Below are 12,689 nucleotides of genomic sequence, written 5' to 3'. Positions count from 1 at the left end.
TACAGATGCTCCTTTTAGTATTTTAGTTTTAAAATACTGTGTCCTTTTCTGGGAAGGTCAAAGTGGTTCATAGCCTTAAGTAGGCATATAAATTATATATGCTTCTCCCTCTATGTGTATATTTATAATACACACACACACACACACACACACACACACACACACACAACAAGAAACTCAATTTTATGAATTAAAATGTTAAATTGCGATATTGTGAGTATTAATCTATATCAGGGATTGGCAATTAATTTTCCGAAAGGGCCACATGAGAAACTGGACTGTTGAAGAGGGCTGAACCAACAGGAATACACACATGGTGTAGTAATTTACATTTGATTTTTCATTTTCGATTGAACCTTGTGGGCCAGTTAGGGAAAGTCAAAGTGGCAAATGTGGCAGGGAGAGGGGCATAAAATGTCAATGTCTGAACTATATTATCATTCATGACAAAAAGTTTTATTTATTTGCTGAATCAGAAAGCAGCTATAAAATAATGACTGATATTTAGAGGGAAGAAATATTAAGTGCTCCTCAGTTGAACGATTACATTGCATCTCAATTTCTTCAAGATCTGGGTTTAAAATCATCCAGTTGTACTTTAATAATTAAAGTAATTATTATTTTAAAGTAATTAATTAAAAGTAAAGTAATTATTAAATAATTAGACTGAATAGCCTCAAACCTATCTTCTCTTCTTCTGACCTCACCATTCAGAAAACCACCCAGGAGCTGCAGAATTATTTCAAAAAATATGAATGCAGTTAAAATAATAAACACATGCAGAAGTGCAGTGCAATCAAATCGAAATATAAGGAACCATTCCTCCTAGGCAGGGAATGGATCAGATACAGGAAAGTCAGTTTTCTCCCTACGACAAAATACACATTTCTGTTCCTAGCAACATGCATCACAATTTCTTGGTGGACAGTATGCACGTTTTATGCCAAATGGTATTTTCCTGATGCATTTCCTTCAAAAATAATTGAGGTACCTATCTAGCTACCCTAGTTGCAATTCTATAAGCGTCTTCCATGGAAGAGGTCCCATAAAATGCAAGTGTTTATTCGTCCGTAAACCGAAATAACAGGAAGATTATTATGAACACCCAGAACGCCTAAAACGAACTTGCTTCTTTTCGGGGGCGCTGCAAGAATCGTGGGTAATGATTTAATTCCCCGACTTCTGAAACCACTTCCTAAAGCTTCGCCTTCCACCCAAGGCTATATTACCCCCGAAGTATTGTCCCCATACATCGCCAGACCGCCACCAGCCCGCCCTTTATTTTGCATTGGCCGTAACCACCCTCCAAACCCGCCTTCCTCGTCTGCTCAGCCAGCGCCCGCGATTTCAGTGACCTCGCTTCGCGTTCCTTGACGAGGACGGAGATAGTTTGTCCCTAGCGGCACTCCATCCCGGAAGCAGCTGTTCACACCATCATGGCGGCGGTGCTGCTGCTGCTGCGGGAGACCTCAATGACAACGGCTGCGGCGAGACACCTGCTGCGCGGGGGAGGAGGAGGAGGAAGGAGCGAAGCTGTCCTCGCCATTGGGGCCAGGTAGAAGGGGCGGGTGGCTCCTTGGGTAGACGGATCCCCCCCCCCATCGCATCTTTGCCTGCCCACTTGTCCTCTGACCCGCGAAAGTCGGAGAAGTGAAGGCCGCACCGGCAACGTTTCTCCGGCTGTAAAAGCTGCGTTCCCCATTTGGAATCCCCTCAGGAGCCCCCGGCGAAGCGGACTTTATCCCGCCCTCTGCCACCTCTGAGATTGGAGGGAGGGGTAGCAGCAGGCAGGCTGTCAAAAGAAAGCAGACGATGCGGCATCATGAGTAGAAACCAGGCGGGGATGCTCCTAAATAGTAGAATTTCTCAGGCGTGCGTGAAACGTTTTGCGTGTTGATCGGATTCCTACTACACGTGGTTGCAGGCTGAAACAGGGAAGCTTGAAATTACGCAATGGAGGCTATAGGGCTGTGTCGTCATCAGTCCAAATCGGATGGTCACAGCAGTCATTCTGATACCTTGTCTGATTCTCTGCAGAAGGAGAAAAAAATGAAAACTATACTTTTTGTGTCTATGATGAAAGTTTGGTTTCAGTTTATTAATATGTATGCCCTTCAAAGCTTCATAATATATATGTGTGTGTGTGTATCTGGTTATTCGGATATATTTTTTATATAATATAATATAATATAATATAATTAATATAATATAATATAATATAATATTATAATATAATATAATATAATTAATATAATTAATATAATATAATATAATATAATATAATATAATATAATATAATAATATAATTAATATAATAATATAATATAATATAATATAATAATATTAATATAATATAATATAATTAATATAATATAATAATAATATCATATAATATAATAATATAATATAATAATATCATATAATATAATATAATAATATAATATAATATAATATAATATAATATAATATAATAATTAATATATAATATAATATAACATAAATAAACATAACATATAACATAACATAACATAACATAACATAACATAACATAACATAACATAATATATCCGAATAACCAAAGATACACACACACACACATATATATTATGAAGCTTATATATATATATATATATATATATATATAAAGTTTTCAGCGGTACCATGTATGGTATTCAGCTTTGTTCGGGTATTTTCCACGTCATTGTAGTCAGCTTTTAAAGTTGTAGCACAGTTTGCAGAATCTCATCTGCCATCATCAGGCTTCTAGTATTGTGTTCGTCTGTGAGTCCACTGTAAAAGTCTGACTCACAGACGAACACAATACAGAAGCCTGATGATGGCAGATGAGATTCTGCCAAAACGTTGCTACAACTTTAAAAGCACAACTACAATGATGTGGGAAAATACCCGAACAAAGCTGAATACCAGATAGATAGATAGATAGATAGATAGATAGATAGATAGATAGATAGATAGATAGATAGATAGACAGACAGACAGACAGACAGACAGACAGACAGACAGACACATAAACACATACTTACATACATGTTTTCTTAAGTTTTCGCGGGTACTTACATGGGATCCCTATGGGTTCACCACTGTCACCGGTCATTGGAAACCTGTTCATGGAAGAATTTGAATCCAGAGCCCTAGCTAATGCCTCCCACAAACCCAAACTATGGTTAAGATACATCAATGACACATTTGTGATTTGGCCCCATGGAAAAGAAAACCTAAACAATTTCCTAACACACCTAAACAGCACACACCCCAAAATCAAGTTCACCATGGAAACGGAAACAAACAACTACCATTCCTAGATGTACTAATCTACAAAAAAACAGATGGCACACTAGGACACCATATACCAGAAGAAAACACATCAACTGCTACCTCAATGCCCAGTCCCACCACCACCCAGCACTGATAAACTACGTGGCCAAAACACTAATAGCCAAAACCAAATGCCTGGCAGACAAGACACACATAAAGACTAAACTGTGCACCCTGACTAAAGTACTGACAGCTAACTGTTTCCACAAAAGCAAAATCACCGGCTTGATCCACAAAAACACACTGAGACATAATGGAGACCTAGAAGATGAACAGACCTATGGAACAGCTGTCCTGCCCTACACAAGAGGTACTACAGTAAGATACTACACAGGCATCACATCAAGACTGCCTTCAAAACAGACAGAAAAATAGCAGCCATCCTTAGAAACCCCAAAAGATAAAATTGACCTGGAAAACCAAGGCATATATGAAGTCCCCTGCGCATCATGCCCGGCCACATACATCGGACAGACCAATAGAAGAATAAGTACCTGCCTGGATGAACACAAAAATACAGTAAAAAAGCTGGAACACACTTCCTCACTAGTCCAACACATGAAAGCCACAGGTCATAGCATCGACTTCAATGGCACCCAAACCCTAGCCACTATAGAAAACCCCAGCCACAGAATCATCAGAGAAGCCATAGAGATTGAAAAAAGACCTGAAAGCATGAATAGAAGAGATGATTCCACCAGGCTGTCAATTATTTTGAAGCCTGCACTCACAAACAAAAAAAATCTCCACACCACAAGCTAGGCAAACACCTGGGCACAAACAGATCCCCCCTGATACCTCCAGCTCAAACACACCCCAGCCAGGCACCCAGATGAAACCTAACTTCCTAATAAATGATAGCCGTCCATTTATTCAGAGCCAAGCCGCACTAAAAGCCTCCAATACAGGAACACAATGTTGCCAGCCAATCAAGACAAAAAAAAGCCACAAAATAGACAGAAGATATTAGAAACACTAATCAAGCAGAACACAACAAACTCCAAGACCAATAAACACAGACCAAGACTCCCAACCAATCAGGATGAAGAAAAAAACCATTCTGGCACAGCAGTAGCCTAGCCCCAAATTTAAAACTGAAACGGCTGTGAAAGTCTGACTCACAGACGAACACAGTACAGAAGCCTGATGATGGCAGATGAGATCCTGCCGAAACGTTGCTACAACTTTAAAAGCACAACTATAATGACGTGGGAAAATACCCGAACAAAGCTGAATAATATACATACATACATACATACATACATACATACATTCATTCATTCATTCATTCATTCATTCATTCCAATTCTCTCCAAGACTTCTGGGCAAGTTCCTGCCTTTTTCCTGGCAAGGCTTTTCAGAAGTGGTTTGCCATTGACCCCTTCCTAGGGCTGAAAGAAATTGACTGGCCCAAAGTTACCCATCTGGATTTGTGTTTAAGGTGGGACTAGAACTCACCATTTCCCAGTTTCTAGTCCGATGCTTTATACTTTACATCAAACTGACTCTCATGATCTTTTTATTTCAACATAAAAAATAGATACAATTAGCAATAAAATTCTTTCCACCCAGAGTGTAAAACTATTTTTCTTAAGCTTCCCAAATGAAAATTTTCAGAAATGTTAAACCATTGAAAACAATGTTGAAGAATTTATATCAGTTTATAGCCAAAATCCAATTAGCTCCAAGAATTCTATTACTGAAAATTAGTACACAACATGATGTATATCCCAGTGTTATTTGGAATGTTGTAAAAACACCCTAATTGTATATGCCTGCATACAATATGATACTTTACCATAGCGTGGCCCATGGGCTGAAAGCGTCACACATTGGCCACACTCACACCCGGTTTAGCGAAGGGGAAAAAGTCATGATATGTCACATGATGCCATGACAATGCGAGTTTGACACCACTGCTTTACATTAATGAAAGAATATTACACAAACAACCACACCAAATGCTTCTCTTGCAAGGAATTGCTTAACTTTTTAGGAATGGAATGAAACATAATGTGCAATTTGCATTATGAAAGACATCTCTTTCATTAATGTAAAGCAGGGGTGTCAAATCAGACATTAGAAGCATACCGTGTTTCTCCAACAATACGACCTCCCCCAATAGGAAGACCCAGCATGTTTTTTAGGCATAAAATGAAATTAAGCCCCTCCCCCCAAATTTAGGCCTATTTTAAAACATGCAAAATGGGGGGAAGGGCGGGGGGAGGGGCAGCAATTCCTTGCGACCAGCTGCTCCTGATGGGCGATCATGGCAGAGTGCGGAGAGCTCCCTACTCCTGCCAAGTACCTTTGCAGCAGACCCAAGACCTTCAGTGCCCGCCGCTGTTGACTTCCCTTCTGCCCATGCCATCGCCACATTTGGAGCTGCCACTTCCACATTTGGAGCACCACTGCTGTTTGGAGCACCGCTGCGTTTGGAGCTGCCGCTTCCATGTTTGGAGTGCTGCCGCTGTTTGGATCACTGCTGCTATTTGGAGCTGCCGCTTCCGCATTTGGAGCTGCCACCTCGTTTGGAGCTGCCGCTTCTGCGTTTGGAGCACTGCCGCTGTTTGGAGTTGCCATGTCCGCATTTGGAACTGCCGCCGTGTTTGGAGCTGCTGCTTCCGCTTTTGGAGCACTGCTGCTGTTTGGAGCACCACCACCGTTTGTAGTGCCACCGCCGCTCCAAACACGGCGGCAGCTCCAAACACAGAAGCGGCAGCTCCAAACGTGGCGGCGGTGCTCCAAATGGCGGCACTCCAAATGGCAGTGGCACTCCAATCATGGAAGCGGCAGCTCCAAACATGGCGGCAGAATGGGCAGAAGGGAAAGCAACAGCGGCAGGTGCCAAAGGTCTTGGGTCTGCAGCAAAGGTGTTTGGTGGGAGTAAGGAGCTCTCTGCGCTTCGCCATGATCACCTGTTAGGAGCGGCTGGTGGTGATGGCTGCCCATGGGGCACTCTAGATGAGGATGCAAGGGGGGGAATTAAGTCACCCCCGAAAAGACGTCCTAGACGTTTTTTCGGGGCTCAAAAAAATATAAGGCCCGGTCTTATTTTATGAGAAACATGGTACTTTTTATTTATTTATTTATTTGATTTGTCAATCACTTATAAAATAATAGGTATAAGTATAAACATAATTATGAATACATGAAATGGATACATATAAGAAAAATAAAAAGGAACAATAGGACAGGGATGGTAGGCACGTTGGTATGCTTATGCATGCCCCCTACAGACCTCTTAGGAAAGGGGTGAGGTCAATATTAGACAGTCTAAGGTTAAAGTTTGGGGGTTTAGGGAAGAAACCACAGAGTCAAGTAGAGTATTCCAGACATTGACCACTCTGTTGCTGAAGTCGTATTTCCTGCAGTCAAGTTTGGTGCGGTTTACCTTGAGTTTGTATCTATTGTGTGCTCTTGTATTGTTATGATTGAAGCTGAAGTATTCATTGACAGGTAGGACATTGCAATGTATGATTTTATATACTTCTGAGTAGTTCTAGGTTTTCTAGGTCTAGAATTTCAAGTTTGGTGGCATAAGGTATTCTGCAATGAGTAGAGGAGTGGAGAATTCTTCTTGTGAAATATTTCTGGACTTTCTCAACTGTGTTAATATCAGATACGTAATGCACGTTCCAGACTGATGAGCTCTATTCAAGTATTGGTCTAGCAAATGTTTTGTATGCTCTAGGTAGTTAAATTACCAGAGAAAAAGCTATGTAGGATTAGGTTAACAACTTTTAATGCCTTTTTGGCTATGTAGTTACAGTGGGCTCTAGCAATTAGATCATTAGAGATGAGTATTCCAAGGTCCTTGACAGAGTTTGGATCATCAACAAGGTCTTGACTATTCAGCTTATATTTTATTTTCTGATATATTTTTTGCCGATATGTAAGACAGCATTTATTTGTTGAGATTTGAAGTTGCCATTTGTTTGACCATTCTGATACATAGTCAAGGTCTTTTTCAAGGGTAGCAGTATTGTCTGTGGTGTTGAATAGCTTTACATCATCAGCAAAGAGAACGCAGTTGCTCTTAATATGATTACAGAGGTCATGAGTATGAAAAGAGTTGGTCCTAGAGCACTGCCTTGGGGGACACTACTGTTGACAGGTACAGAATTTGATAGGACGCTCCCAGTTTTGACCATTTGTTGTCTATTTGACAGGAATGCTTCTATCCAGTTATGCAATTGTCCAGAGATACCATAAGGTTTTAGTTTTAGGAGTAGTTTGTCGTGTACCACTGAATCAAAGGCTTTACAGAAGTCTATGTAGATTGCGTCTGTTGCTTTGCCCTAACTGAGTTGTGTAGTCCATATGTTTTTGCAGTGTAAGAGTTGCAGATTACAGGATAGTTTTTTTCTGAAACCAAATTGTTTATTAGGGAGTAGGTTGTCTCTAAGTGGAGAATAATGGATTGGTTAATTATTGTTTCCATGACTTTATAGGTGATGCAGCATAAAGAGATTGGTCTGTAATTTTCAACTAGACTGGGGTCTCCCTTTTTGAAGATGGGGATGATCATGGCTTATGACCATAGGTTTGGCAAGGAGCTGGTCCTGAAAATTTTTTCAAAGATTATGTTAAAAGGTTCTGCTATGGCAGTGGATAGCTTTTTTAAGAAGTAGGCACATATTCCATCCGGTCCAATAGATAGAGATGGTTTTAGATTGCGTAGTTCTTTTTCAACATTGTCTTCTGTAAAATCAATATGTATTAGATCATTGTAGTTGTCTGTGGTTCGACTAGGAAATACTGGGCATGATCCATTGCTGTTTACAAATACTGAGCCAAAGAATGTGTTAAAGAAGTTGGCTTTAATGGTGTCATCCTTACAGTCTTTACCATTAGGTCCTTTCAGGGGTGGCTATTCTTCATTAAAAGCTAGTTCATCATTTTGCAAGATAGAATGTTCATTTTCAAATCTAAGATGGTAGTATATCCCTAATTTCTGACAAGTATCCATTAAATCAAAATGCAGAAGAACATATTATGAAAAATATATCATGGATATAATTAATTTGCAGTCCAAATTCTACAAAGTGGTATTTCTTTATTCTTATAGTTGTGACAGTATTGTTCTGCAGCAGAGTCCTCTTTGACCAATCTGGTTTTTTAAACCAGCCATTATATCTCAACCAGTCATTGACATTCCAAGAATGTTATTCATATCAAAACACATATTTGATTGTTGATATGAGAAACCCCAGCTTTAACATCTTTGTATCCAAAAATAACTGGTATTTTCAAACAATATTTGAAATTAGTTTTTCAGTCAGTAAGCTTGATGATAACACAGATATTTTTGAAAGTAGGAAATAAACTTAATTATATTTACATAGTTTTTGAACTTTTATATTAAAATGTAATTATTTTAGATCAAACTACAAATGCCCATCCAGCTATTGCTAACTCCAGCTTATATTTTATAAAATTCACTTGATCCATGAACTCTTCTCACCATTCTGTTATTCAGAATAATAATTGTCTTTCAATGTAGCACTGAAAATGGATCAAGTGCATTTCATTCAGTGGCTTGCTAAAAGCATTGAAATATTAGGTATATAAGTTATAAGTTAACAATATTAGGAATAATTTACACAAACTGTTTATTCAAAAGAGCCATCAGTCTAAGGAACCTTGAAACAAAACAATATCCGAATGATACTTAGCTTTACTTATTGTAAATTTTCCATCAATTGTTTTGAACTAATGAGTAAATCCAGATTAAATTTAAAGTCTTCTTCAATTTGACTTTGATTCCTGATGGACATATCCATGGCATTTTTGAAGCGGTTTGATGGTTTCTTGATCCCCTCCCCCACAACATCCCAATTCTAAATCAAAGAATTTGATATCAAATAATTTATTCTTCAAGTACATATGAAAATAAAAGGGTAGGTGTTGAAAAATAAAAACATAGGCTTCATGTTTTTTTTAGTAGAAGGAATTCTAGGGACAGAAGATTATAATTGAAAAGACCCTTTCACTTGTAAATATCCAGGCCCTGTCATTAATTTGGGGCCCTAGTAGAGATGATTCATATATTCTGAGTATTTTAATGGAGGAGAAACTTGCTTTCTGATAAACAAGTAACTAATACTTTGAGTTGACTTCATAAGCATTCAACATCCAATAATTTTTAAGTGGCATAATTTGTTTTTAATAGTTCCACTTATCAATCTATCTGTCCCAATTTACATATTTAATTATTTGATTTATATCGCACAATTTTAATTTGTACAACTCAAGGTGGCCTAATCCCTAAAGTGTATAAACTGATTTCAGTATGGAAAAAGAAATTCTTTTAAATCTGACTTCACAGGTTGTCTCCTAGTCTAATGATAGACCTGAAAGGGCCTATCATGTGGCCCTATATTGTCAATCATATATTTTCTATCTATGTGATTTTCCTAATAAAAATACAAGAGAGGTTTACCATTGCTTTTTTTCCGCACAGTATGAATTAATGTTTTTGTTATTAAAATGATAATCTGCTTCAGCATCTCCTTACATTGCTGTGCTTGCTTGGTTTAGCTGGGTAACCTAAATAATCTTCAAACCTTGAATGATCCTGCTGGGAATATATTATCTTGTCAAACACTCCCTGGATTCATTGCTCATCCCCCCTAGGAACACCTATCTCCACCACCACACCCATTATGATGAGATATTACCACAAGACTTGGGGGTGGGGATGGGGGAGTCTGTGGTTACCTGAACATATTCATAATAACTTTCTTTATTATAGGGAAATCAGATATTTTTATCACCACTTCATCATTCTTTTTTTAAATTTCCCAATCTAGTCTGAGTCTTAACAATTTTCTGGCAGTCTTCCATCGAAATTATAATCAGGCTAGACTCTACAGCTTTTATCAAAGTCAACCGATACCTGTTAGGTACTGTTACAAGGAGCCTTATTTAATATATTTAGAAATAAATTAAAAATATTGAAATATGAGAATTGTTTATGACTTTATGTCTAGGTCAGCTTGACCCATTCAGTTCATTCATGCCTTCAGTAATGAATAGTTCAGGATATCATAATTTCTACCAATAAATGGAATACCATTTATCTTAATCTAAGATGTCTAACCAATCATGCTTCCAGCATAGGTTACCCCACATGACAAGTAAAACAGTTTATCCTGTAAAACAGTCCTGAAGCCAATCTAAAATAGATCCTGAAAATCATTCCCATTTGATAGTGCCTACAGTTGATCAGCAATTACCAACTGGAACATCTGGCTTAAGGTTAGTTTGGTATCTAGCATTCACATTTTAAAAGATGAATATATCTTTCATAATTGGCAGATTACTTAAACTAAATAACAAAGTGTAGCAGTTCTAAAGCACTGAACAGTGAAAGGACATAGCCTTTTCCAATGTGAGGTGGGTTGTAGAACATTAGCTTTTCATTCCTTACACTTCTAGAATTAAATAATTTATTAACTTTGAGTTATGTTATGATAATTAATGCACACTTGGTATGATCTGAATATATTTGTGGGGAGACATTTGACATTTCAGAAAACATTCAGGGCAGAGCATGGGATCACCTGTGGTGTTCTGCAAATAACACTTCCACCCCCATTCTTCTCACTGTTTCCAGCAGTCAGCCCACAATTACAGAAATCCAGCACTAGTCAGTAGTTAGGAAATTGTTTAATGAGCACAATAATTGTTCTCTTTAATTTGTTTACCATATGAATTCTATTCTTTCCATATTCTGGCTAAATAAAGTTTGGAATTGATGCCACAGCCTCTTAATCCAGTTAGGATAGCTGCTTCTTGGCCTGATATTAGCAAGTAGCTTTTTCTTAAGTACTGTGTTTCTTTTTATAAGTAAGTATATGCATAAAGATTATTGATGGTGAATTATTTAGACATCTGATACTAGGGAAGAATTAAACCTCTTTAATGATATCTATTCTATTGAAAAACTTAAGTTTTAAATTTTATAAAGTTTTTTGTAATATCCAGTTGAATGTCTTTTAATAGTGTGCTTTCTTAATAATGTATTTAGTACTTGAGGGGTCATGAGTTCAATTACAAAAGACAGGTGAACTTTCTATACTAATTGGCTTTGATATATGAGACCATGTATGTTCTTCACCTTTGACACCCAATGTTAAAATTAGGTTTATTTTATTGTATTTATTTACATCTCGGAAAAGCAGCAACTGCATATTTTTCAATCTAATGTTGTCTTAAAAGGTGACTGTAGAGAATTCTTCTGTTCGTGTTGTTTGGGGTATGTGTATGAGAGGACAAAAAAGAGAGTGTTAAATACTCGATATTACCTAGTTTAATATATGACTATTTTTCAAGTCCATGTTTTTAATCCAATTTTCCTTCAAAACACTTCACTTTTTTTTAACACTAGAAGAGAAAAAAAACCTTTTAGCAGGAGGCAACATGCAAATTAGTTGGGAAACTGAGTTGAGAAACTGTGAGATTAGGTTTGGTTGGTGTTTGGATGGCAGACTCCATCGGATACTATAGTTGTAGACTAGACTGAGAAATAAAAAAACATCCTGGAAAAAGAAACTATTTCTATTTTATTATAACAAAATTTTATGGAGAAATCAGTGAAGTCAAAAGGAATTGAATTGTACACCAAATATTAAGATAGATCATGTGATAGGTGTCAAGGGAAGGTTGCCTGAATTAATATTTTGTTTTCTTTTTGCTTTTGCACATTGGAATGAACAAGATATCATCAGTGTAGCTAATGAATGGAGGAATTCTTCACTTCCAAATGCTTACATAGTTCATACAGTGTATGTATAGTATAGTAATTTGCATAGATATTCTTCTCTTAATCTTTCACATATTTGGAAAAGGAAGTTGGAAGAGTCTGATCATTTGTATAAAATACAATATTGATAAATTAACTTTAAAATGGGATGTGTTAATTATTTCTTCGATTATTCCAAGTTTTGATAAAAATTAATTTGAAAGCATTTTGTGAATGATTACTATATATGATATATACCCTCTAAAAAGTCTACATCTAGAATACTGAATAATATAATATTGATGTTGTATCAAATGAAAAAAATATACTGTTGCAAAATATGATTATGAGTGTTTAAATCATTAAACTAAGTCTTCCTGGTAATGATTTAAATCTAAATTTAAATATTTAATACCACAAAACACTTTTGATCTGATAAATAGAGCAGTTGGTAAATGCCTTATTGTGAAATTAAAAATGGTGGAGGTAGAATAGAACTCAGAAATACACCATAAATTTATTTATTTATTTAATTTATATTGCAGCCTATTTGCCCATGGCGACTTTCAGAGCAGTTATTCCTGTTCTTTGAAAATGTTCAGTT

General features: G+C 37.1%; 1 protein-coding gene across 1 annotated transcript in view; it reads left to right on the top strand.

Moving 5' to 3' along the window:
• The first annotated feature begins 1,374 nt into the window (after nt 1–1,374).
• NDUFS4 (NADH:ubiquinone oxidoreductase subunit S4) overlaps nt 1,375–12,689 on the top strand; it is a 47,791-nt gene continuing 36,476 nt past the window's right edge. Inside the window, exon 1 of the mRNA XM_026716517.2 lies at nt 1,375–1,555. Within this exon, the coding sequence (XP_026572302.1) occupies nt 1,437–1,555 (119 nt within the window). The 5' untranslated portion in view covers nt 1,375–1,436. The remainder of the gene's footprint in view (nt 1,556–12,689) is intronic.

Source organism: Pseudonaja textilis, chromosome 2 (genome assembly GCF_049901715.1).
Source record: "Pseudonaja textilis isolate UNSWEBS1 chromosome 2, rPseTex1.2, whole genome shotgun sequence".
Classification (NCBI taxonomy): Eukaryota; Metazoa; Chordata; class Lepidosauria; order Squamata; family Elapidae; genus Pseudonaja; species Pseudonaja textilis.
Note: the sequence above shows the minus strand (reverse complement) of the source record. Positions and strands in the feature narration are given on the sequence as shown.